Here is a 25,551-nt window from a genome sequence, read left to right on the forward strand (position 1 = left end):
ACAACCTTCTCACAGTAGTTTGCTAGAATGTTCTTCCTGACAGAACTGCTATAGCTAATTCAGGTTCATAGGGCACAATGCTTAAACACATTTTCAGCTTTGTACATAAATGTTCTATGTGCCTGAGATCAGTGCTTTGTTTTCTACTCCCAAACATTAGCTTTAGTCCTTAAGCCGTTTTGCATCATTTGTTGTCTATTTAGAAGTCTGATTTGTTTACAAGCTTTAATTTCTTGGCTGACTCATTGAAATGTTGCTTCAATATTTCCACACAATAATATTTCCTCATTCTGCCATCTGTTTTGTGAAGTGCACCAGTCCCTCCTGCAGCAAAACATAAGGCTGGTGTTCGCGGGCTTGTTGGCCTTCACCCCTCTAACTCTGTTAGTATCTCTTAGTATGTAAACTAACATACTAAGAGATGTTAGTTTGTATGAAGTTTGTAGATCTTTATCTTAGCTGGTAGACATCTTACTGATTCTGAAAATCGCTAAATTTGAATCTTCTGCCATTAACATTAACGTCCTCGCTGAAGAGGTCTGTTGTTATTGTTTCCTAGTGGGACTTAAGTATGTTGTGTTTACTGTTTTACCAGTCACTTATCTGTGCAGTTTAACAATAAAATTCTCAGATTTTTTTTTCCCTTTTGTTTTGGTAACATCCCCACGGCACACTGTAAATTTGAATGGAAAATTCGACCTTTTCAGTAGAAAGTCTTAATACGCATAACGTTATCTGCATAATCCATGATCCAGGCAAAACAAAAACTTGGTTTGAAAGGGAGAAAAAGTGAGGAAAAACTCACGTCAATGCTGTATTGCAAAAGAAAAAAAAAAATTCATTTCCCACAGAAATGTGACCTTAAATAGTTTGTGACAGTTGAATGTCATTCAAAAATGTAATTCAATGTGTGCTTAGCTTAATCCTGGATGAATGGAGTCTGGAAACAGTTAATTTAAAAATAACAACTTATCCAGGATAAAGTCATCAACGCTGGGTAATTTGATCTTTTTTTGTTGTTCTTTATATCTTTGTTTCCTCGTGTATCTCATTTTTGTTTTGCGTGTTTCATTTACAGTACGGTACTCTGAAATATGTCAAAGGTCTCTGGCACTTCATATTTCTGTAATTTTACAGAAAACATATTTGGGAAGCCGGAATCCATGCAGAGCAACATTTCTTGGCGAACAACCCAGAAACATACTTTTTTCTGTGTGTATAAGAATTTTTTACTTGTCCCTCAACAGTCCATTTCCACTGGTCAGAATGCTTCATTATTTGTGCCAATACCTGCAAATAATGCTATTTCTTCAATTCCTTGGGATTTTTTGTCTGAAGTCAGCATGAAGCGGAATGGTCACTCAACTCTAATCTCCAACTCTAGTCCCAGAAATCCCAACCTGTCTTTCCCTCTTACTTCATTTCATTGCTTGGTCAAAGGAGCTTTTGTGTTCAGGGTGTAGTGAATGAATTCAGCCTTTGGTGATAACTGCGTCTTAGCCATGGGTTTCAGCCAAGGTCCTGCTTTTCGATTCCCCTTTGATATACTGGTCACAGTTCCACTTCCTATTTGGTTTTCTAAGAGAAGTGTCTAAATAGAGTCGCATCAACGGCGACCATTGTTTGGAGGGATAATAAGCTGAAGACGCTTTAACATTCATTGTGCCTGGAAATGAGCAAAGCGAAGCCATTCATCTTATAGACTCTAAATAACGTAGCAATCAAGAGATTTTTAACGTGTTCTATGTAACGTCTTGACTCTTGCGATGGACATGCAAATGAAATTCACCCCCCTTTTGAGACATCTTGGCGTTCGAGTTGATGCTGGTCAAAATCACTTTGTGTGAGAAAATGATGGTCTTCCTACACGGACGGCGCTGCTGTTTGTTGCATGCCGGTGTGAGTGTGACTCTCTGCTGTTTGAGAGAGGATGTACACACCCATGATTTATCTCCATTGTCATCAAGCGTGGCGGCAGAGGGAGCTTTCCCTCCATATCGCCACACGTCTATTTTTACCTTCTTATTACTTATCAGAGACAACGTGATTTGGAGATGAGAGGGAAGATTGAGGAGCATGAAAAGAAGGGAGAGGCATGAAATAAATGACACTGTCTGGATGGTTTTATTCATACTGTTAATTATTGTAAAAAAAAAAAAGTGTGGAAATCTGCCCAAATTGGGCCAATATGTTAAAAATCAAGGCAAAACCTGACTGAGGATTATTTAAAAGGATAACCTTCTTTGTCGTCGCCACACTGCTCGACTTTCAGCAGCCATTTAAGGGACCGTGTGAATCTCACAGGCTGCGTGCCAAATCAAACACACATTCACACACGGGCTCACAATTCCCCCCAAACATACGTCAGGATCTCACTAGGTGTTATCAACGTACCTCACACTCTCTCCCCCTGTGTGAATGAACATCGGCACACAATAGGAGCTTCTTAGTTTTATTTTCTTTGTTTGGTGTAGAGCGGAAACTCCATTTTTGAGGTCACTTGCAGATCTGCTTCTCTTTGTTCATTGTTTTTCCTGTACCAGCAATATCAATATTACACTCCATAATTTTGCATCCCTTTCTAGGTCCTGTGTTCAGCATTGGCCATGTTTTATCTTATTTATAGCTTGAAAATTTATATATTTTTTTTCAATAATTTTGTTATTATTGTATGCCTTGGAAAAGGGAGCTGAAAGCGATAATAGAAAAAAATAAAACTAGAGATCTACAAATTTTCTTTAAGAACTAAAATATATGAAGTTATAACAGCAGTCAAAGTGTTTTTTTCTCAAGCTGTCTTACTTTGGTCATTAATTATTGATATTAAGAATTGAGGCCTACATCATGAAAATGAAAAAATATATATATATATTTCAGAAACCAAGACTTAAGTTGATGACAGAATTTACATTTTGACATTCCTTTTGGATTTTTTTTGGGACTTGAACAGCAAGCAAGGATAACTAAACTAGCAATCTCCGTATGTATTCCCTAGAGAAAGTCATATTCCATAATCAATACGGCGAGTAATGAAAGTCATACATAAGCACAAGTATTGCAAAGTTCCTTGCAAATATTTCTAGATTAGCAGCACAAAATCTGTGGTTTTGATTAAAATCCATTGTGAAGTCCTGAAGGGACTGATCAACATGAAATGATGTTTAATATTATTTAGTTTTAAAAAGATACAGAGGCAGCTATTTATTATATGTATTATTAATATTTTAGCAGTTTAATACATTCATCAATACATTCTGGCTCAATCAGTCCTTTGAGAACATTAATGGTTTTGATGTGACTCAAAATGAAAATGAGTTTGACACTCTTGTCCTAAGAGCTTCTCTCTCTTGCTGCCTGATCAAACATCATGCTGCCTTTAAGGATTTTGCAGGGTCTTAAGAAGTGATACAGTTGCTAATGTCAATTTTAGGCCATGACATTCTTTCCTTTATTCCTTTTAAAAATGTATTTTCTTCTTCCTGTGTGACGTAGTTCTGCTAACAAATGACCATTAATACTCCGTTGCACGGTTTCACGGTTTCACAGTTGTATTATTTCTGAGTGAAGTCCACTAAGCTCATCCTTGTCTCTGATTTGGCGTCTAGGTACTACTCGTTCCCCACGTGAAGGAGAAGTTCCTGGTGTGGATTACAACTTCCTCTCTGTAGAGGACTTCCTAGTGTTGGAGAAGAGTGGAACCCTCCTGGAAATCGGAACATATGAAGGTGAACTGCAACCCCACAGTTTCTTTTACAGGACATCCTGTTGCTAACCTCTACTGTTAGGCTTGAGCTTAATGTTGGTTGAGTTTGCAGAGTCTAAATGCAACTAACCAGTGAGTGGTTAGTTGCTATTAGTTAATAAATTAGCCCTCTAATTTATTTAACCCATAATTTGCCACTTAATAATCAAGAGACCTATTAATATGATTTGCAGAAATAAACACTTCTCAAACACTCAAGGGTTTTCAAGCATAGCCAGCGTGTTTTGATTGTCACACTACCACCACCGTGCTTGAGTATGTGTTATGTTTTTTTTTTTTTCCAGATTCTGTTAATTTTACCAATCCGACTCAAATTTGACACTCCAGCTTGAGTTGAAATTAGTTTGCAAAACTAAAACCCTCATAAACCCGAGTTTCATTTACAGTTTTTTTCATCTATGTCCATAACAGAGAAAGGAAGCTACTGTGACATGATTCACTGTGAAATGATGCATTTGATTATTAGTGGGTTAGGCAATATTCCAGCTTGGCTTGTGAAACTGAATTCAGGTTTCTAAAAAAAAAAAGTGGGTTATTACTGTTAGTTCATTGGGGGGATAGTTTTTTTCCACACAGGGCTTGATTTTTTTTTTTCCCTTTAATAAATCATAATTTGGTTCCAAGTGCAGGCTTGGTTTGTATGTTGCCCATGTGCGTGTATCGGTTCTCACCGGGCACTCCGGCTTCCTCCTATAGTTCAAAAACATGACTCTTAAGTTAATTGGTCTTGCTAAGTTGCCTTTAAGTATGAATGCGTGTGTGTGCGTGTGTACATTATTTGTTCTGTGTGTCTCTGTGTCAATGATTTTCAGCAGAATTTAATCTTTCTTTACAAATTCCTGCTCCACATGAGTTCAAGAATAAACATGACCACAATTTTGTTGTCGAATAACAATTCCTCATATTTTGAAGAAATTTTCTGTATCATTTTGACATCTTTCTCCTTTTTAAATCAACCGATATGACCAATCTGAGTCTAAAAATATTTCTGAACAATCTTTGTATTTGAACATCCAATAGTCTTGATTTCAACCCCGTCTAACACTTCTGACCCAGATGCGCACGTGCTCCTAACACTTCTTTTCTGTGACTTTAATCTGCAACCTCTCCATCTTGTCATCCTCCCTCTTTCTTTGTTCCCCCAGGCAACTATTATGGGACGCCCAAGCCACCGGTGCAGCCTCCCAGTGGGAAAGTGATCAGAGGCAGTAGCGGTGGTGATGCCCCACTGTCAGACGGGCTCAGCGGTAGCCTGCCGGGCTCGCAGAACACCACTCCCCGACGAGCCAAGTCCTACAATGACATGCGAAATGCTGGAATAGGGCTTGCAGATCAGCAACTGGAGGACGACGAGGACCTCCCTGACATGAACAGCAGCTTTACAGGTAACGTACAGACGAGCAGCGGCGCTGAAGTACGACGCTGGTTTGAACCGGGAGTTTGTAGGTGTTGCTTTTCTCAGTGAAGTGAGCTCATTCATGTGGTGGAAGATGTATTCAGTTGGTTACACAAGGTATGCCCAGGTTTTTAAAAGTTATGGTCTCAAACCTGCTGGATGGTTTGAGATGCCAGAGAAAATGCAGAAGTGACTTGAGTCTTTTTTTTATGGAGCGTACTAGAATAACGCCTTGCTGCTTCTCCCCCACTTATTGCTCAACTCTGCAGGTCAGCACCATGAAAAAACTCCGTTACGTGTTTCCATCACTTACAAGAAATACCAATTTGACTATTTGGAAATGTTTCCGATTGCAAAAAAGCACTGCGTTATGATGTAGAAACGAAACAAATTGTGTCTCATCACTTTTAAAAGGGCAACATTATGTGTTTTTCCAGGTTTGTAGTGTCGTTTTATATCACAATCAATTAACTATTACTGTCAGTTTTTATAAAAATGCTTTATATGTCAAACATGACTTAAAAGGAATTTGACTTCGCAATTTAGCGGTGTGAAAATGGGCTTCTGTCGCTTTAAGAAGGTCCTTGCTGAAATGAGACTTTAACAATTTTACTAGCATGTTTTCAGACTGTTTTTAATTACTTAAATTTTAAATGGACTTGAGTGTCCATTCAGGGTTGAATATTTCGGTCCAGCTTCAATACCTGACCTGACCTCCATGTTGAAGAAAGCTCTAAAAAATCTTTTTTTTTTTCATAAGTAAAAGTAAAATAAAGGTTCCACAAATGAAAACTATGGTTTTTAAAATTCTACAAACAATATTCCTGTTCAGGTTTGACTTATGTGTCTTAGACTTGATCAAAGATTGAACAAGTAAGAGTATTGCTAGTACTAGTAGCCATTATTTGTAGAGGCCTGAACACAAGTGCAGACTTGTAATTACCCACAAAAAATTAATCATTGACCCAATTGAGGACATTGATTTCTTAGATCACCAGAAAATTTATCAATAGTAAATATAGATGTTATTCTATTTTATCTAAATCAGCTCAGGAATTGTAAAATGCTGCATTTACATGTGGTAACCTTTATGTGAAATGTTCTACTACTAGTAATCAGAAGAGTCTGCGTCCACCAGGTCAGAACTTTTGGACGGTGGTCAGATGGTTTTTATACCAAGAACTCCGTGTGTTTCTGACCTGAACAGCATCAGAATCCTGATGCTGTTCTGCAGTGAAGCTACAGAAAAAAATAACAAAAAACAGAGGCATCTCAGTACATCCACAGCAAGAACACTGAAAAAGTTATTGGTTAAAGCCGGCTGGTGTCTTTTAAAAACTTGTGTGTAGCTCAGAGAGATGCGAACTGCAACCCACGCAGAATTGGATCTGCAAATTTAAAACCTGTTTGATGGTTGTAATGTGGCATAAAGATCAGTATTGTTCTACTTTAGTGAGCTACGGAGTTTCCCAGGTAGACTGCTGCTAGATGATGTGCATGAACAACAACAGATGGGGTTAGGATTATCTAACTGTGATAACAATGTGCTGCATATCTTCATCACATTGTGAGCATGGCAGCAGTAAGATAGCAGAGGAATATCTGAAATACAGTAACTGTTGGCTATTTGTCTAATGGTGCGTTCACACCAAACGCGTTACGCACATCACAAACGCGCCCAGCGCTTCAAGTTTGACGTGTGTGCACTTTGAATGCAGACACTTGATGGTGCGTTCACACCAAACGTGTTTTGAGCGTCAGGCGCATCTAGTTTACATTCAAAGTCTAATTGGAGGCACGTCGAGGGTGCGTCAGATGCGTCACAATCGCTCTAGCCATTGTTTTCTGTTGCCGGCCTATTTGCCAGACGCGTTGGACAAACTTGACGCTCCATATGCTTCAAATCTCGCCACGCTAGACGCTCAAAATGTGCCATGAGGGGCCCTCCATATGCCTCCACATAGACTTCGAATGTAAACCAGAAGCGCGAAACGTGTTTGATGTGATCACACCATAAGTCTCCAGATGGTAATTTCTTCATTTTATATTGGATTTAAACTAATAACTTTATCAAAGAACCTACAGCACAATCTTTCCTATGATCTTATAGTCCGTAAAATAAACTGAGTGCGCTCATCAAACTTTCAGTCTGTGAGGGTTGCTAGACAACACATGCAAAATACAGTCAAAGTTTTGGTTTTAATCCACCACATTGTAGCATAGATAGTAGAATGCAAGGAACTGTAGCTCATGCTTGTTTTTATAAGGCTTCTGTAACTTGACACCTTTAACAAACAGACCTGCATGTAGTGATTGTACTGACCAGCACAACACCCGGACAACGCCTCCTGTGTAGTTTGCAATGTAAGCTTGGGTTTCAATCCTACTTTTCAGGCACTCGTTGCCTTTGGGACAAAGAGGAAGAAGAAGAACACGAGAGCTCACGGGTTAAGTGGGAGGAGGCTGGAAGTGAGGTGAAGGTAGCCGGAAATAACAGAGAATGAGGGAGTGACCTGGAAAGGGGGTGGAGGAGGTCTGAGGAGGATTGGGCAGGAGGACAAGGGAGAGACTGCTCTTTTGTGAAGAGGGAAATTAGGAAAGTGGAGAAAAGATCGTTCTTTGGTATTTGAATGGGTTGCTGGAATACCACAGCTAATTTCTTGGTAAGTTTCAGTCTTTGTTTGTTATTCTTTATTTATTTATTCCTTGGCGGTACATGAGCATGTAGAAATGTTAAATAGTGCCATCTTGCTGTGAGTCCCAGAAAGTGTGCAATTATGCAGCCTCTACAATTAAAAAAGCAATTATGTCATAAAAATTGTAAGGTTTAATACATAAAACCGTCATGTTCACAGCTGTGCTGCTGGCTAAAAACCTGTTTTTGGGATTATTTGTAAAACCCCCTTGGATGCTGACTTAGCACTCTTTTTTTTTTCTTCTTCTTTTTTTTCAAAAGGTCAGACCAAAAGTTAGTTGTGGACCTTTTGTGATTGTGGGAGCTGTAATGGCTGCTGGTCAAGTGTGAAAATGAGATAACAGGAAGCTAAGTGCTAACTATTCAGAGGCCATGACTCTAGGTGTGAACTGCCCCCTCAGCTGCCTGAGTAAATCTCTTCAAAGCTTCAGGAAGAGCAGTCAGATTTATTGGACGCGAGAGTATACAGATTTAGTTTTTAAGTGTGAAATCTGAAATGATCTAGGATTCAATGTCTAACTAAAATTACTAGTTGCTTGTACGGCTGAAATGATTAATCGTGATTAATACGTTATTTAAATAATCTAAATAATCTAGATTTATCATTAACTGGAGTATACAGACTTAAAAAGGCCATTTGGTGGAAAATACTACATATTCAGAGCAGTAATTAAGACAAAACTATACAAAAAATATTTACATTTCATAAGATTAAACACCTTAGTCTGTAAATATGTTTTAGCCAAAACTCCTCAAGTGGTTTAATTTTAGCTTCATCCTCTTAAGAGTCACTAAAGGAATCCGATGTTATTGCATTTTAGGCCCTGCAATTTTTATTTTCTTATTTAAAAAAAGAGATTGGATGATTTGTTAATTTGCGACTTTTAACATATTTCTAATATTGTATGGAAAGGCTTAAGTGGCTAAATGAAAAATTAGTCAAATGTGCCATTTTTTTATCCAAATAATCAACAGAATAATCAATAGATTGTTTACTAAAATAATTGTTGCAGTCGTAGCTATTTTGTGCTGGCTATGAGTGAAATTGCACTACAATATGTAATGCAACTGGTATCCTGGAGTTCTCCGTTCAATAGCCAGTTTTTATTGTTGTTGTTTTTTGTTGCTTTTTTTAAGAGCAGAATTTTACTTGTGGTACTTTTTGAAAATTTTGCATCCAACTTTTATATAAATATACCCTCTCAAACTGACTAACATGAACTTTTGCATTTGCTCTTTGATCTAGCAGCTTATTTAAGTTTAGAAAAGTACATAAATCAGACAAAAACACTATGTAGGAACTCCAGATAAAGCACACAGTTATTTTTCCTTTAAAGGTCAAATCCTTGTTGCGACTTGTTTTAAGTCACTTCAGGCTGGAAGTGGCCTCGGCCCTCTTCAGAAGTTCACGTTATCATGTCTGCAAAAGCTCTCGTTAGCTGATCGTTTTGGATTCGCTGCATTTTCATGAGTTCAATGGTTGCTTTTGTCCTAGAAGGTGCTGCTGGTTTGACGAGTGTGAGACCGAGCTCCATTTGTCTCCGTTTCCCACAGGAGAATCCAGTGAATTGGACGAAATTCCTCACTCGGCGCGCCCCTACGTCCCTCGCCATAGCGACCTGTCCTACGCTGGGACAACCCCCTCACCATCGGCCACCACGGAGAGCACACAGCAGACAAACCTTCACCTGAGCCATCCTCCCCCTGAGGACCCGCTGGGACCTCTGCCTGACAACTGGGAGATGGCCTACACCGAGACCGGAGAGGTCTACTTTATAGAGTAAGAAACAAAGACCTCTAATTCATGTGAAATATGCTGTTGAGTGCGTCTATCTGGCTCAGTGAAATGGTTAACTCTTGCATTGCTTAAATATTTATATATTCAGCTCTTTGTTTTTGTAAAAGATGTTATTCAATGCATCACTGTCTATGTCTGAGCTGATTTTAAAGGAGTGCAAAAACAGAGTATGACAATAAAATGCTCGACACTTTCTCTTCTAAAATGGTAACACAAAAGTATTCATACCCCTTGAACTTTTAAAAAAATGTTTTGACATGTTAAAACCACAAACCTCAATATATTTTACTAAACATATGATGGACTAAGAAAAGTAGAGCACAACGTTCAAGAGGAAGAATGAATCAAAACATTCTTACACTTTTTAAAAGGCTGAACGTGTGGCACGTAATTTGTATTTATTCCTGCTGAGTCAGTACTAAGACCTCTCAGATCTGAGTAAAAGCATCTGTGACCAGAAAGTTTCTTGCCAAAGACTCTTATCCCGATTTACATCTGGGATTTGACTGTGCCACTCTCACACTTTTTGATCCAAATATGTCATAGTAGCTACATTTTTAGGGTTATTCTCCTGCTGGAAGATGAATCTAAGAAGATGAATCTAGTCTTTGGTACAAGTCAATACCAAGTATGAATACTTTTGGAAAGCACTGCAGCACTTGCATTGCTTTGCCAAGCTGCACGTCTTATGTGAGTCTAAATCCTAATCAGTCACTGGTAATTGATAACCATTTAACTTGTCATTGGCTTGTCAGTAAACTTTTTGTTTTGTTCAGCCACAACACAAAGACCACCTCTTGGCTAGACCCTCGGTGCCTGGACAAACCCCAGAAACCCCTGGAAGAATGTGAAGATGATGGTATGTGATCTATGGAAATATTCTTAAGTTTTCACTACAGTTTTCTAGTTCAGTGCCGGATTCATTGGAAGAAACAACTTAACGAAAAAAGACACATTTCACATCATGGTTCATTTCTGTGTCATAGATGTATAATCCAGATAGGCTGTTTCCACAGTAACCTTTAGGTGTCAGTGTTGGGCAACAGAAATGACGGTGCTGCTCTGTTTGCTTTTTCTTCAGCTTTCTCAGGAAAACAAGCCTTGGTACTTAAGATAATCCATGCTTCAGGAGTTAGAGTTCTCTGAAATCTGTTTAGCATGTTTTTATAAGAAATAAGATGTACAGTTTTCAGTCACATGAACAAGATAAATTTTTAGTCACTGCCTTTATGTCAATATTGCGTCAGACAAAACATAGATCCGGTCACATGGCGGAAACCCAGCGTGCTGTATTTTGTAAACAATCGTCATCACATGACATTGATGGACTGGCTTTGTTTACCTCTTGCCACCAAGTGGCCAGACGTTGCTACTGCATCCACCTAACACCAAATGTCTTTTCCCCCCTCCCTCTCTCATCCCCATTCTCTCTTCAACAATCCATCGTTCTGAGTAGAAGGGGTCCATACAGAAGAGCTGGATGATCTAGGTAAGAAGCAACACCTGACCTCTTGTTTTATAAAGTTGTATTTTATTACGAGGGTAACCTTGAATTAAATTTTTTAACAATGTGATTATACATTTTCCAGACGTTATGGTAAAATTGCGTCTTCATTCTGCTAATACTTTGAGAAAATTCTTGTAATTAAACAAAAATTCCTATATTCTTGTACAACTCACAGGAGGGATGACTGAAGTTGAAGCCACTTTTGGGAAATATTTTCTGTCATTTGTAAAGAAAAATAATTAAAATCGGAAATTGGATCTGGCATGGAAGAAAATCTGAGATTTTATTTTCTAACCTTTATTGCCCAACCCTTACTTGAGTCTTCTCAAATAAGGGTTGTTATCAGTAAAGTTGATTGTCCACATTTACTTTATCGTAACTTCTGCAGTATGTCCGGCGGCTTATTCATGGTGACTTGACTGTAGGCGGGAAGTGACTACGCCTGTAATCATCCAGAAATGAGACGTCGTTCTTGCAGACACTTGACATTTATCTAGCGTAGCCCCTCGTATGTGGCTCTGACGTTCAGCAAACACAGTCTGCATGTGGCCTTTTACACAGTTCTCAACCTGCAGACAGACGGTCATCAAACCACAAAACACTCCCACCTCAGCAGGCCATCGCTTCCTACAAACTGCAGATTCAGAATAAAATCTTCTAATGATGTTTTTTTTTTTTTTTTAATGGCTCTCTGCATGAGCCAAATGGCAGCAGCAGGCCCATCAGCTTTCTAAAATAAAAAGCAAATCTAAATCCCAATCATAATAACCAGTCCACTTGTTTAGAAAAAAGCTTCCTGGATTAGATAGTACTGTTATTAACTAGTTATGACTGACACATTTTCTCTATCTGATTAATGGCTACCTTGGTTAAGACATTAGCACCAGCTTTTCTACAATGTGGTAATTTAATTTCATTAATCTCTTTAAGATATGTGGGATGTGATTAATTGTTATGGAACCTTGGAGAACACATTGTGCCCCCTATTGCTGCAGTTTTCAATTTGAGAGGGTTGGTTTTTCTTTTTTTTTTTTTAACCTCCCTTACAATCCTGTTTGCCGTATGTCATTGCTAGGTAAACTTTGCTAATTCTTCTGCCTTGTTCATCATAGTTGTTTTATATGGTTTAATTCTTGATTAATGAACGTTTCAGTGACGAGATATTTCCTGACTTAGAAAGATAAACTCATGCTTGAGTTGTATCTTTTTCCTCTTTGTTTTAAACCGGTTGGAAATACAAAGTCATGGATTGTGCTTTGAATGTTCCTAAAAATAGTCTTCAGTCTGAATTTAAAGGAAAATATGAATTAAAAAAACAACCTTTAAACCAGGGCTGTCAAACTCCAGTCCTGGAGGGTCGCTGTCCTGCAACTTTTAGATGTGCCTCTGCTGCTCTGGAGAACTGATCTTCACCAGGAGGAGGTAATTAAGCCATTTGATTCCAGTGTTTTGTACCTGTGGCACATCTAAAAACTGCAGGACAGCGGCCATTGAGAACTGGAGTTTGACACCTGTGCTTCAAAGGGATTGTTCATAGTTCTTATTTTACTCTTCGGCTTTTCCCACAGCATATCTTTTAGTCCTGTCCTCTGGATCCTTAACCTTCCACACCGTTTTAGTTGTTACACCTTTTAAAAGTGGCTTCTTAACATGTTTTCATTTTTTGGTTAAATGAATGTTACTAAATGAAAAGGTTGATTTTCTAAATCTATTTATTCCTGCGATAAAGAATATGTTTTGTGCCACATTTCTCACCAGAGTTCCTTATAAAGCAGTGTAAATGTGAGTAGTTTTAGTGATGTGAAATGAGAAACACAGTTTTCTTTGCATCTGACTTGAAACATAAATCAGATTATCAACAGTTTTTAGAATGGCTTTAGGCAAAAATAATAAACCCAGAAACTGCAAAGCTGCTATGAATGCAATCAAACCCAGCTGAAAAGAAGAAGAAAAAAAAGTCCTTTTTATTTTTTTCTTTTACATCGTGGCATACACATGCATAACACACCCACAAAGACCGAGTTCTTCTCTGAGCCGCATTCCTCACTCAAGAGGCCTCAATCAACGTAGCGTATCAGGAGAATGAGATGCAAACAGTTGGAGATGTAATTCACCGAGCTCGGTTCCCCCTCGCTTCGGAAAGCAGGATGTGGGAAGAGGGACAGAGGGTGAGAGGAAAAACACAGCCTAATGAGTGACACGTTTTTTTCTCTCTCTCTCTCTGCTTCTCTCTCATTTGTGTTTCCACACACGGTGCTGGTGCTGCTGTCAGAAGCTAGCAGCACCAGGCATCGTCTACTCTGCAGTCTCACACATCGCCACCACAAACACACACACACACACACACACCCCTGCATAGCCATACACAGGTGCAGCTTCTGGAGCAAAACTAGTGCACTGTGAAATCAAGTGGGTGATTAGAATTTAGCACGAGGTGAGGCGGGACCGCAATCCATTTAACGTTCCAGTTCAAAACATTTGAATAAAATAATTCACAGCCACCACAGCTTCGCACTTGCAGCAGCAGCAGCAGCAGCTCTCTCTGTCGGTAACCTTGCATTCCTTGAGCTTTCTGCATCAGCTGCATGTGGCGAACGGTGAATAATGAGCTAATGCTTATGCATGCTAAAATACCAACTCTAATTGCTGATTGTACAGAGAACTAGGATATAAATGTTGTCCTGTGTGTCATCTAGAGGCATTTTAAACATCAATGTGTTATTTTTATAGTGTCACAATTGTAGCCTTTGAACTTTCTCACATTTTACAAACAGATTTCTATATATTTTAAGATTGTATTTGAAAAGCACAAAGCAGGGCATAAGAGGATGGGAAATTAAACGTTTTTCTCAGGATTCCATCCAGCCCCCTTTGCCCTTGATGACACTAAATAAGGTTAATAAATTAGGCTGATGAATTATTGTTAACTTGCGGGAAGAATAGTAGTTTTTAAGCTTTTTCACAAATCAAAGTGTGAAAGGTGTGGCATGCAACCTTGACTAACTGAGAAAATTGACAGAGCTAAATGCAGGAGGAAACCTGTTAGATGCTACTTAAGATTTGAGACTGGTGTTGGAGACATGCCTTTCAGCAGAACAATGATCCTAAAACAAATGGAAAGACCTACAATATAATAATTTAGATCAAACGACAGAATGGCTCAGTCAAAGTCAAAGCCTATTTCCAAATTAGAATCTACGGTAAGACTTGAAAATTTATGCTCATAGTATTGGGCTGGACTTAAGGTATTTTAGAAGCCTGGGTAAATATTTCAGTCTCTATGGCTACATTCTCACAGCAGTCTGAACAATTTTTCCACCCCCCGAAAACAAATTACGTCTGTGCCACTTCTATTCGTGGTGCTAATTTGGATAGGTATTTGATAGTTTTAAAAGCCTTTTATTTGATCAAATATTCATGTCATTGACATGAGACTACACATCGAAACAAACTTCTCCACAGAAGTTACAGTCAATACTCTACAAAAACCCGCTGCTGTTAGTTGAGCTTTCTTTTTACTGGCTTCTTCCGTTTTATGATCTTGTGATGATACTGTTGGCTCAATAAATGTTATAATTGATGCCGTTCATCATCACTTCAATAAACATTGCGCTTTTGTGTGACCTCATCGTTCTTCTTCAGCTCATGTGGGTCACCTTAGGGTCATAGGCCATTCACACAGAAGTCTGATTGCGGTTGCTTTTAATCAGTAGTACGAATGACTATGCAAAAAAACATATTTTAGAAAAAATGTGAATTTAACACTAAGACCTACTGTGTGAACATAGCCTGAGTGTGAAACTCTAGTTGAAACAAACTCCAAAAGACCTACAGCTGTAAAATCAGCGAGAGTTTGTGCTTGCAGCATGCTGAAAGTTCAAGGAATATAAATTCATTAGCGAAACACTATAATTCTTCTGTTAATAGCCTCACTTCCGGCTGCAGTAGAGGGTCTCCAAATTTAACAGCCAGACAGTGGTTCCGAGTTAGGTGGTTGTTTGTAATTAATACCCACTTTCAAACAGGAGCAAGTGTCACAAGTCAGAGTTATTGAGCAATCTGTTTTTGGAGCCATTTAGAAGCCCCTGAAATTAGCTTTTGTGGGTGGATGGCTGACAATGATGAGTGCAGCTGTGATCGGGCTGTAAGAGATAAATATTGTACTTAACGCAAAGAGACTGAATTACTGGAACATAATTCATGCCGGACAATGACATGCCACAGAGGCAACCCCATTCGTGTTTATATTATGCTAAAAGTTTATGCTGCTGTTCTAAAGTCCAGTCGAGGGGTTTTCAGATGCTGGAGATTCTGTTTCCAACCTGGAGGAGATGGATCTTTTGGTCCCGCTTCCAGTTCGGTGTGTTTGAATTCAAGAGAACGCGACAAACTAGAAAGTGGTAAAGATGAATTCAAAAGCGTGTTATCGGTCACACTGTCCTACAGCTACAGAGAGGAAGGAGGCGTCAAATAAAATGCATGGGATTTAGCTGAGAAGGCCCACAGTCGCAGTACGTTTCTGTTCAAACCAAGGACAACTTTACATGAATGCACTGTTTGAATTCGAGGTATGTGCATTTATAAAATTCCTCATTTATTAAGGACTCAGTCACACGTAACATCAAACTCAAATCTTTTCAATTCAACCTTTTTTTCTCTGTTTTTGTACACCGGTTGCAAATCCTGGGTTATTCCATCCGCTCCCACTCCTTTTTTTGTGCCTTCGCCTGCTTCCTGCTTTCTTGCTTTTTGTTTTATCCTTTCCTGCTTCCCGTCCTCTTTTGGCTCTGCCGCTCTTCGACCCGTCTTGCTGTTTTTTTGGGTTTTTTTCCTCTCTCCTCATCTCTGTTCTGTCGCTAAGCCTTTCATACACCTCAGCCCAGGGGGTCCAGCTGTGCTCTTATCTGATGCGTGGAAATGTCAGCGGTGAGAGGTGACAGAGGTGAGGAGCAGACAGACGACCTGCGAAGCTGTCGAGTCGCTCCGATCCTGCCGAGCCACTGACGGATTTCAAATTATAGGCGCATCTCAATACATGAGGCTAACACTGAAAAGTACATTTATTTCAGCAGTCCATATGTAAAAAATCAAGTTTATTTGTATCGCACATTTTAGCAACAACTCAGTACAAAGTGCTTTACATGATAAAAACACAATACAGTAACCGATTGCGAAACAAGTAGTAAACGTTATATTTGGTCAAATGCCATGAATGATCATGCAAATATATCAAATATATGAATGAAATGAAATCTGTATTTTCAGCATTTATAAAATTCCAAGAAAAAAAAAATTAAATAATTAAGAATGAAGCAAAAAAAATAATCAAACATAAAATAAAATATAAAACTTGCATATCCGTTGAGAAAAAGGAATGAGAAGACAAAGTCCAGTAAATCTCACTCCTTGTTGCTTCGTCCAAATATGTCCAACATCATACATATTTACACTAATTTTTACTCTGTCACAATTTCTACTTTTTCAAAGATTATATCTGTACAATTAATTTATTATGCAGTTATGCTTACTATCTACAATCTCCTACAAGATAGCCATACATCTACATTTATCTTTAGCATCCTTATCAATCAATCTTCCTATTATTATAAATCAGAAGATTTATAATAATAAATCTTCCAAGAAAAAACAACAACCTAAGCTGGTTGGGTTTTTAACCTCGATTTAAAGTAACTCGGTGTTTGAGCATCTCTTTCTGGAAGTTTATTCCAAAATTCAGCTAAAAGGTTTAGTTTACGACAGATTGCTTTAATAAGCGACTCTCACCTGCAATTTTGGGTTTTCATTATATAAAATATTGAAATATTTTAAAGATATTCGTGTCAATGTAAATCTCCCTCGATGAAGAGCATTACCGATGAAAACAAAGGTTTCTGATTTTGGCTAATTTGTTGAGCTGTCACCATAAAATTGGATCGAAATGACCCCAAGGTTTCTGACAGTAGCACTGGATGCTCTGGCTTTGAGACATGGGCTTATCAGGAAAATCAGGGTTTATGGACAAATAAATCAGTGCTTGTTTCATGATGATGTTGCCCAACAGTGATGATTGAATCCAAACCTGCCACTTTATGTCGTTCTCATCTGCCTGGTCCTCTTCGTGTTTTACCTTTACAGAACTTCCTCACGGATGGGAGAAAATCGACGATCCAGTCTACGGGGTCTACTATGTTGAGTAAGTCACACACAGTATGAAGTTTGCAGATAGACATTTATGAAAAGAAATCAATTGAAGGCCTCGTCTAGCAAATGTTTCTTCTTGGGCATAAAAGACGAGTGTCCCCGTTTTTAGTCCAACAAGCGAAACTCGTGACCTCACTGTAAATCTGAGTCTAGAGTTTTGTTTTCCGTCAATGTCAAACAAATTGTGCCTCGACTTTTTTGTGGCTGCATGAATGTAGGACATTTTTGTTTGTGCCAATACCATTTGGGAAAATAATCAACAATTGGGTCTATGTGTGTGTGTGTGTGTGTGTGTGCACCTCATTCATTTTAGACGGCGTGGAGCCGCCAGCCCTCTGCATTAATACAAATATGCTCAGTGTGTATTTGATGTTGTTCAAAGCAGCACCTGGGGCTCGGGGATGTGGCATATTTTTTTTATTTATTTTTTGTCCTGCTTTGTCAATGCAATATATTTTCTCATATACATTATTCACAATTGCTGTCATTTGCCTCATAATAAAGTGCTTTCGGCTGCTGGGCTCCTCCCAGGCATGCTAGATGATGTGAAAGAGGTTCTGTGAATTAAACCTTCAGAAAAGGCTTCAGCCCGAACAGTTTGTCTAGTAAATATATTTCCAGTGGAGCTATTGACATAAAACTTTCACCAGATGTCAGTAACAGCTCAAATAATTCACAAATATGATGTATACAAATGTGTCCATTAATTAAGATGAGCAAAGTGGAATTATGAAATGAACAAATCTAATGAATGGATGCCTTTCTATAGGAGATGACCGCGTGAATAAGATTCCTGTTGGGTAAAAACAGTCACATTAATTGGCCAGGTGTAATTTTGATCCATTTTTCCACAGCATTTTCAAATGTTAAAGGTTATGGAAACTTCTTCCACACTCTGTCTTCAATTGATGTCAAGTTGTGAGATTGACTTAGTCGTTCACTTAGCTTTCTGTTTTCTTTTTCTTGTTACAGTTTGTTTGGGATCGTTGTCTTTCTGAAGAAAAACGCTGTTCGTTTATCGTCAGATTCTTGTCAAGAATGTCCCTATGAATTTCCCCATTCATTCTTTGTTTAATTTTATGAAGTCTGATGGTACCATTTGCTGGAAAACAACCCAGCACCAGGATTCTCACTTTCAGAGTTCACTATTTTTTTGGGTAAAAAAAAAAAAAAGGAAATGTCCAGAGACATCTGAAGAGCCTATTTTTGAATGTGTCTGCGCATTTTATTAGCCAGTGTTTCTTAGACCTGTCCAGATGTTCTCCAATAATCTTTTTCTTCAAGTGTTGAGTATTGTGCATTGAGTTTTCATAGAAGCCACTGAAGTTAAAACGTACCTATCTGCAAATCCTGGCTCTTTATAAATCTCTTTGCGGATGCTCTTTTTCTCTTGCATAAGTTTTCTGATTATTCTTTTGACTTGCCTGTCAGAAATCTTGCAAACAGCACCTGGTTGTGGCTGGCTAATGGTGAAATAATGTTCTTTCCATTCCTGGAAAATGCATTATTTAGCAACATTTACAAACACTTAATTTGCAGTAATAGAGGGCAGGATTGCTTTCTGAACACCGACAGACTTCAGATAACTTCATGGCTTTCTCTGCCTTTTACATCTTCTTTTTTCTTCATGTGTTCAGTACTTACCTGTATACTAACTTTAGTTGTTACTAGGCCTTCATAATATCAACAGAACATGCAATTGCAATACAGTCGCAGAATATTTAGATGCCGACACCAATTGCAATCAAACCACATTTTCTTCAGAATGTCCCACTACTTTTTTAGCATCTTGGTTTATAAAGGTATTTATCAAGTATGACCATCGAGAGGAGTTAGATTTTATTCAACGGGCAAAAATATTTTATTGGCAAACAATTTGAATGTGTGGTACTTGAAAGACAACATCCTGCTCAAACATTGTTCCTAAGCTGTGATGTTGAACATATTGATTTTATTATTCCAGTTCGCTATGTTGTGCAACATTAGTTGTTACCAACATCTGGTGGGAATTTTGTCAACTTTCCCTGCCAGAAATGTAGAGTTTTGTTGGTGTAACTTCGTTATATACATTTAAATAGAGGACTCTTACAGGTACATGTCTGATGTGCTTTGATTTATTAATCAGAATCTTATGACCTTGTCTTCCCCTCCCATGCCTTCCTTCTTTGGCCCTACCTGACTCTATTCTCTATCCTCCTGCTGTTCTCTGCACACCTGCCAAATTTTCCCGTTTGTTTGTTTGTTGTTGTTGTTTTTTCCCCCTCCCCCTTAAATCCATTCTTCCTGCATTACTCATTTCTCCCCGTCCCCTTGATCCACAGTCATATCAACAGGAAGACCCAGTACGAAAACCCGCTGCTGGAGGCTAAGAGGCGCAGGCAGCTGGAACAGCAGCCCGCCCAGCAGCCTCAGCCCCAAAGCCAGCAGCCACCTGAAGGTGAGCGCTACATCCGAGGTTCGTTCACAAGCCCCCGCCAAGGGGCGTCATTTTCTTTCTTTTATATTCATGTTTATGCCTGCGTTGCCTGTGTTTGAGTGTTTGTACCAGCTACTGCTATTTTACTATGAGATGCTGCCTGCTACTGCCGTATGATTTGCTAAGTGCTGTTCCATAAAGGCATAACTATTATTTGCGGCTGCGCGGCGCAGCCCTTTATTTACGTTCATTTTGGATTTCTTTGTTGCGTTTGTCTCGTTTGTTGCGTTGACTTGAAGCTTTTCTCCAAGGGCGAAACACAAGTAAGTTTGGCTTGTGCTTGAAATAATAAGCCTCGCATGAAATTTGAACGTAGCTCTTTTGGTGGAAGACTCTTATCAAATGAAGCTACCGAACTCGACCAGAGTGGAGGCTGTTTCTGCAATCTGAGTTCACGTTAATGCACGCATAGGAAACCCCACCGAGGAATTGATTTTAAATGCAGGTCAGCCCTCAAGGGAGTTCACTTATCACACCCCACTGTGCGCTCATCCAGCAGAAAACATTAGATTCACCTCAATTACCTGCTGACTTTTTCTCAAGGCCAGAAAGAACAGCTTTAAAAAAAAATGCAGAGTTTTACTCATTTTGCACCCCTTTGAGGTATTGATTACATCTCTCCACCGAGAATACACATCAAAGTTTCAATTTGATCTTTCCAATGCAGAAATAACAAGGCAATAAATCACATACAGCTGCTAAAAATGAATTCAACAGGAAGCTTGTAGGACCCGCTCAAACTGCTACTGGTCAATTTGGCTTCTTTCCAGTCGGAACTTCAATTCACCCTACTTCCCTTCCAGACCTGTAAATAAACTGTCCCTGTCGCATCGATTTTTTTATTTTTATTTTTTTTCTTGGTAGTTGAGTATTTTTTTGTTTGGTTTTATAGAGGTAAATAGTCGTAAAAATGCTTAAATGTCTCATGTATTCAAAAGTACATTATTTTCTAAGCACTTTATGGAGTCAATATACCTCCAAGCTACCTCATGCTGTTGAGGATTATTTACTGAAGTCATAAAACCACATTGCCTTGTTTGGAAACTGTGCAGAAAATTACTTTAAATTGTAGATTGTCGATGGAAGATGTGAAACATCTACCTGGTGGGCATGAATTTACTCATTCATTTCACGAATGAAATATCGTCTGTTTTATCAAGAAGTCAGGTGCAAAACCAGCAAAAGAACAAAGGTAAGACATGGCTAAAGGGTGCAATGACCAGCACCCAGTCGAGCTGTGCTCCGTTTTGAGCTTTTTAACTCCTTCGTCTCGTATTCTCAGTCAGCTTCATAAGGGTCAGATCTTGTCCTGGAGCCGTACAAGCAGGATCGTGATCCTCCTAGTTATTCCCCCATCTAGAGAATATGTGATGTTTTTTGCTGTTGCAGAATGGATTGAGGACTCGGCATTGGCAGGCGCTCCCCTGGCCACCTATGCCACCAACCACGAGACGTACAGGGACCCTCAGACGGGTCCACCCGTGCCCAACGCCATGGGACAAAAACGTAAGTTCTCTTCCATAGAAATGAAAATGTGCGCTCATTATCTTCTTCCATTCTCTTACCCTGAACAGCCTATTATGTGCTAAATAAGATTTAGCTCCTACTGCCATTTCTTTCTGCCATTGCCTGAGGCTGTGTTTTAGATTTCGCAATGAAAAACCAGCCATGAATTGACACTCTGAAGCAATTTCATTTATTCTTAATCAATACGGGGTGGGGGGGAACTTTATCGCATTCAAAATGTGCAACGGGGTACATTTTGTACGAGTGAGCACTCGAAACGGTGTCAAGATTCTGAGGAGACGTCCTTAATATAACCGTGCTCTGTACGGTTTTGTAATGTTCCGTGTTCAAATCAAATAATGGCCTGATTTCACCCATCGTTAAGCGACGCACACACCTCCAGCTGCAGCGGGTTTCCTTCTCATCGTTGCCAGCTCCTTTCATGCCAGCCTCCCACTAGCAGCCTGTCTAATTAGCCCAGTCATGGCTTAAAATTAACTGCCTCATTCTGGAGCTCCCCTTTTACTCTCCGGAGCCTCTCCGTCGGGTGCCTCTGTCTTTTGTTGATCTTTGTTTTATAGCTCCCTGTTTTGCTGGGTTTTTTCTTACTACCTTCCCTCGGTTTCTCTTGTCTTTCAGTCCATATTCCCGTCTCGCTCTGAGCCCACTCGTTTCTGTCTCACTTGTCCAAGGCCGTCGTACCCCTATGTTATTCTGCCAGACAAAGAAATCATTTAAAATCTCTTTATCTGACTCCCTGAGTTCATGTTTTTTCCCTGACTCTTGGTCCATTCCCTCATGTGCTGTGAATATAATATATATAGTTTGGCTGTCGCTCTCCTTTTATAAGAAATAATGCAGTATAGTACGCCTGCGCACAGACATGCATTCACCACAAAATGTCACAAACAGAAGGACACAGCTGAGGGTAATGTATTTTTCATTGTATGCATAAACTATGGTCCTGCCGAAACACAGTGTTGTACTGCTGATTACTTAACACACGTCTCTCTAACGTTCCCTCTCTCCATCAACGTCTTGCCTTCTTTTTGCTGAAATTAATTTGTCGGAACCAGATGAAGTAACATGTTGGACGTAATCTTTCATCACATGGAGCTTAAACGTTGTTTTGTAATAAAAGATTAGGCTCCATTCAGAAGGCCTGACTCAGTTCTGTTCAGAAATACTTTAGACTGAAGTTAAATGCTTTCACTCATGTCATCCACGTGTCCTCAAACAGTCATTTTGGATGGTGATGCTGAAGGCAGGATGGATCTCCAGTAGCAGTTAGTCTTGCAGGGAATCTGAGGAGGCCTCTGACTGAGGATTGTTGCTTTAAATCAGTCTCATGACTTTCATGACATACTAACAGCCCAATTTCCAGGCAGCAGAGACGATATTCTACAGCGGCATGTCCGGAAAGACACCAAGCACTGCTAATCCACCTCATTTGCTTTTGCCGCTTCTACTTGAATCTCTGCCCCAGGCGCAAGGTTAGAAAACAGAAGATGTTGGAGTCCAGGATATCACCCTTGTCCTTTAAGATCAATGGGAGAGATGACTTGAACGTCCTCCTTCTCTCCCTGCTCTTTGGTCCTGCTCCGCATCCATGAAGCCTCCTTTTCACCTCCCCTGGAATTTGGGGTCATCGTTGTAAACACCAGGCACACCACAGTTTCACAGTGTTTACACAAACCTTTTGAAGAAAAGTATATAACACGATTGAGCATCTCTTAGTAGAAACTGACTTGCTATAAATTGAGCAAAAATATAGAAGCAAAACTGTCAAATTTTAGTTGTAGTTCTGTTCTAAAAATGTTTATTTTGCAAAATGTTTTACCCTTTTTGGAATTCTGCTTTTTACAGAGTAGCACAGGGAGTCTGTCGCGTCTGTTTGGACTGGCTATCGGTTGTCCTCAGCAGCTTGAAAACCCTGAGCCCCACAGCTTTCCAATTTGAGATTTAAAACACACTGCCCGTACTTGCATGACTAGAACATCTTCAGAGATTTTCCACAATCCATGACTGGGACTTTGCAAACATGTGAAAGAAGGTGCTCTGTTCGGATAAGACCAAAACCTGACATTTTTTTCCTTCAAGTAAAACCCTGTATGTGGCATAAAAATCTAAAAAAAAAAAAAAAAAATCATACTCTTAATGAAACAAAGAAGTGGCAATATCGCACTGTGGGGGATGCCTCTATTCAACAGGGAGAGGGAAGCTGGTCAGAGTTGAGGAGGATACCTTGAGCTACATATCTCCTAGCAGGATACCCCTAAACACATGAAGGAGCCTGACTGGCAGTGCTCAGCAAAAGATGGAGGGAGTGTGTTACTCTATTTTAATACTGCTGATACTTTTCCTGTCACCTCATTAAAAGGACCTAAAACTGCAGGAACATTTTACTGTCTGTTAGCACAATGTATCAATTCAAGGATTATTTTCTTTAATTCTTCACAATAAGAGTCTTTGTCTTATTTTGCCAGAAAAAGTCTTCTTCTGGATGGCACCGTTACAAGGCAGATTTATTCTGGCATCATATTACCAGATCTCAAGCCAGGGGTTGTCCTGACTATTTGTTATTTGGATCAGGCTTACTTTAAAAGAGTAATCACATCAGACTAAACAAAGAATAAGCAGAAAAACAGCTTGGATTTGTGCCATTACCCACACCTCTATAATGTTTCGCCAAAAGAGTGCGTTGACTGCAGGCAGACGGCTTATGGGAGAAGCTTTGGCACAGCTTAATCAAAAAGGATATACTTAAAACCTTGTGTTTGCAGGGAAGCCGATGTTAAGTGTCATTGTGTTTGGGCAATGCTAGCAGATGTAGACCACGTTTTAAGACTAGTAGCTCTCTTAAGGATCCACACCAAATCCTGTTAGGCCTAATTGAATTTGTGTGTTTTCACGAAAGAGTAAATAAAGCAGAATTATCTTTGTGTTCAGGTGGGAAGCCTTTCTTTACTAGGAACCGTTCAGAACTGAACGGGACCTTCATCAATACCAAACTGAAGAAGAGCCGTCGAGGGTTTGGGTTCACCGTTGTTGGAGGGGACGAGCCGGATGAGTTCTTGCAGATAAAGAGTTTGGTTCTGGATGGACCTGCAGCCCTTGATGGGAAGATGGAGACAGGTTGGTGCCGTTGCGTTTATTATTTGCGAAGAGGGAGGGAGTACTGGTTCAGTTCAGTCACTGCACGCCCTCTTTCTCTCCACCTCGAAGGGGATGTGATTGTGAGTGTAAATGACACCTGCGTGCTGGGCTACACGCACGCCCAAGTTGTGAAGATCTTCCAGTCCATCCCGATCGGCTCCATGGTCAACTTGGAGCTGTGTCGTGGCTACCCACTGCCTTTCGACCCCGATGATCCAAACACCAGTTTGGTAACCTCGGTGGCCATCCTTGATAACAAAGATCCCATCATCGTCAACGGCCAGGAGGTCACAAGCAGCTACGACTCTCCGTCGAGCCAAGGCAGTCAGAGCACCAACGGCCCAATCAACGGCGGACCGCCTCTCAATGGCTTCCCCCGACCTCACAGCCCCTCCACCGAGGTAGCGTCCGATACCTCCTCCCAGCTCGGCTACTCTAGTGACGTGGTAACCCTGGCTTCGTCCATTGCCACGCAACCAGAACTCATCACTGTACACATGGAGAAAGGAGACAAGGGCTTTGGCTTCACTATCGCGGACAGCCTTGGCGGTGGAGGGCAGAGGGTGAAGCAGATCGTGGACTACCCTCGCTGCCGTGGCCTTAGGGAGGGGGACATCATCGTCGAGGTGAACAAGAGGAATGTGCAGAGCATGTCTCACAACCAGGTCGTGGACATGCTCAGCAAGTTACCGAAAGGCAGCGAGGTCACCATGCTGGTGCAGAGAGGTGAGCAAATGCCTGATTTTTATTTTTCTTATACATTTATATTTGGTCTGTGAATAAGCTTCCAGGCTGCGTTTAAACTCATCAGCACAGATGGAAGTGAGAAAGCCAGAGCTGAGATCTATGGCAGGCTCTGATTTATGTGCCCATATGTTAGAGCGCTCCAAAAAACAACGAACCTTTGCCATGAACGACTGCTCAATGCTATTGACGAAAATAATAGCCTTCTGCCTTACAGGCTGTTTTCACTCACAGAGCTCCTTTATCGACACACACATTTATTTATTCATGCAAATAGAAATTGTTGGGGGGAAAAAAAGAGATTGGATT

The 25,551-nt window shown here is 39.9% G+C and overlaps 1 protein-coding gene across 11 annotated transcripts in view; it reads left to right on the forward strand.

The window, feature by feature from the left end:
• Positions 1-25,551, forward strand: part of magi1b (membrane associated guanylate kinase, WW and PDZ domain containing 1b) — a 146,918-nt gene that overhangs the window by 78,351 nt on the left and 43,016 nt on the right. For 7 of the 11 annotated variants that reach the window (XM_032550576.1, XM_032550580.1, XM_032550581.1 and 4 more), the window contains exons 3-12: positions 3,606-3,725; positions 4,909-5,148; positions 9,409-9,634; positions 10,429-10,511; positions 11,109-11,141; positions 17,295-17,352; positions 19,682-19,815; positions 21,226-21,342; positions 24,292-24,477; positions 24,568-25,224. In XM_032550576.1, the coding sequence (XP_032406467.1) occupies positions 3,606-3,725; positions 4,909-5,148; positions 9,409-9,634; positions 10,429-10,511; positions 11,109-11,141; positions 17,295-17,352; positions 19,682-19,815; positions 21,226-21,342; positions 24,292-24,477; positions 24,568-25,224 (1,854 nt within the window). The remainder of the gene's footprint in view (positions 1-3,605; positions 3,726-4,908; positions 5,149-9,408; positions 9,635-10,428; positions 10,512-11,108; positions 11,142-17,294; positions 17,353-19,681; positions 19,816-21,225; positions 21,343-24,291; positions 24,478-24,567; positions 25,225-25,551) is intronic. The other 4 variants (XM_032550578.1, XM_032550571.1, XM_032550574.1 and 1 more) reach the window with 2 other exon arrangements.

This window comes from Xiphophorus hellerii, chromosome 20 (genome assembly GCF_003331165.1).
Source record: "Xiphophorus hellerii strain 12219 chromosome 20, Xiphophorus_hellerii-4.1, whole genome shotgun sequence".
NCBI classification, from domain to species: domain Eukaryota; kingdom Metazoa; phylum Chordata; class Actinopteri; order Cyprinodontiformes; family Poeciliidae; genus Xiphophorus; species Xiphophorus hellerii.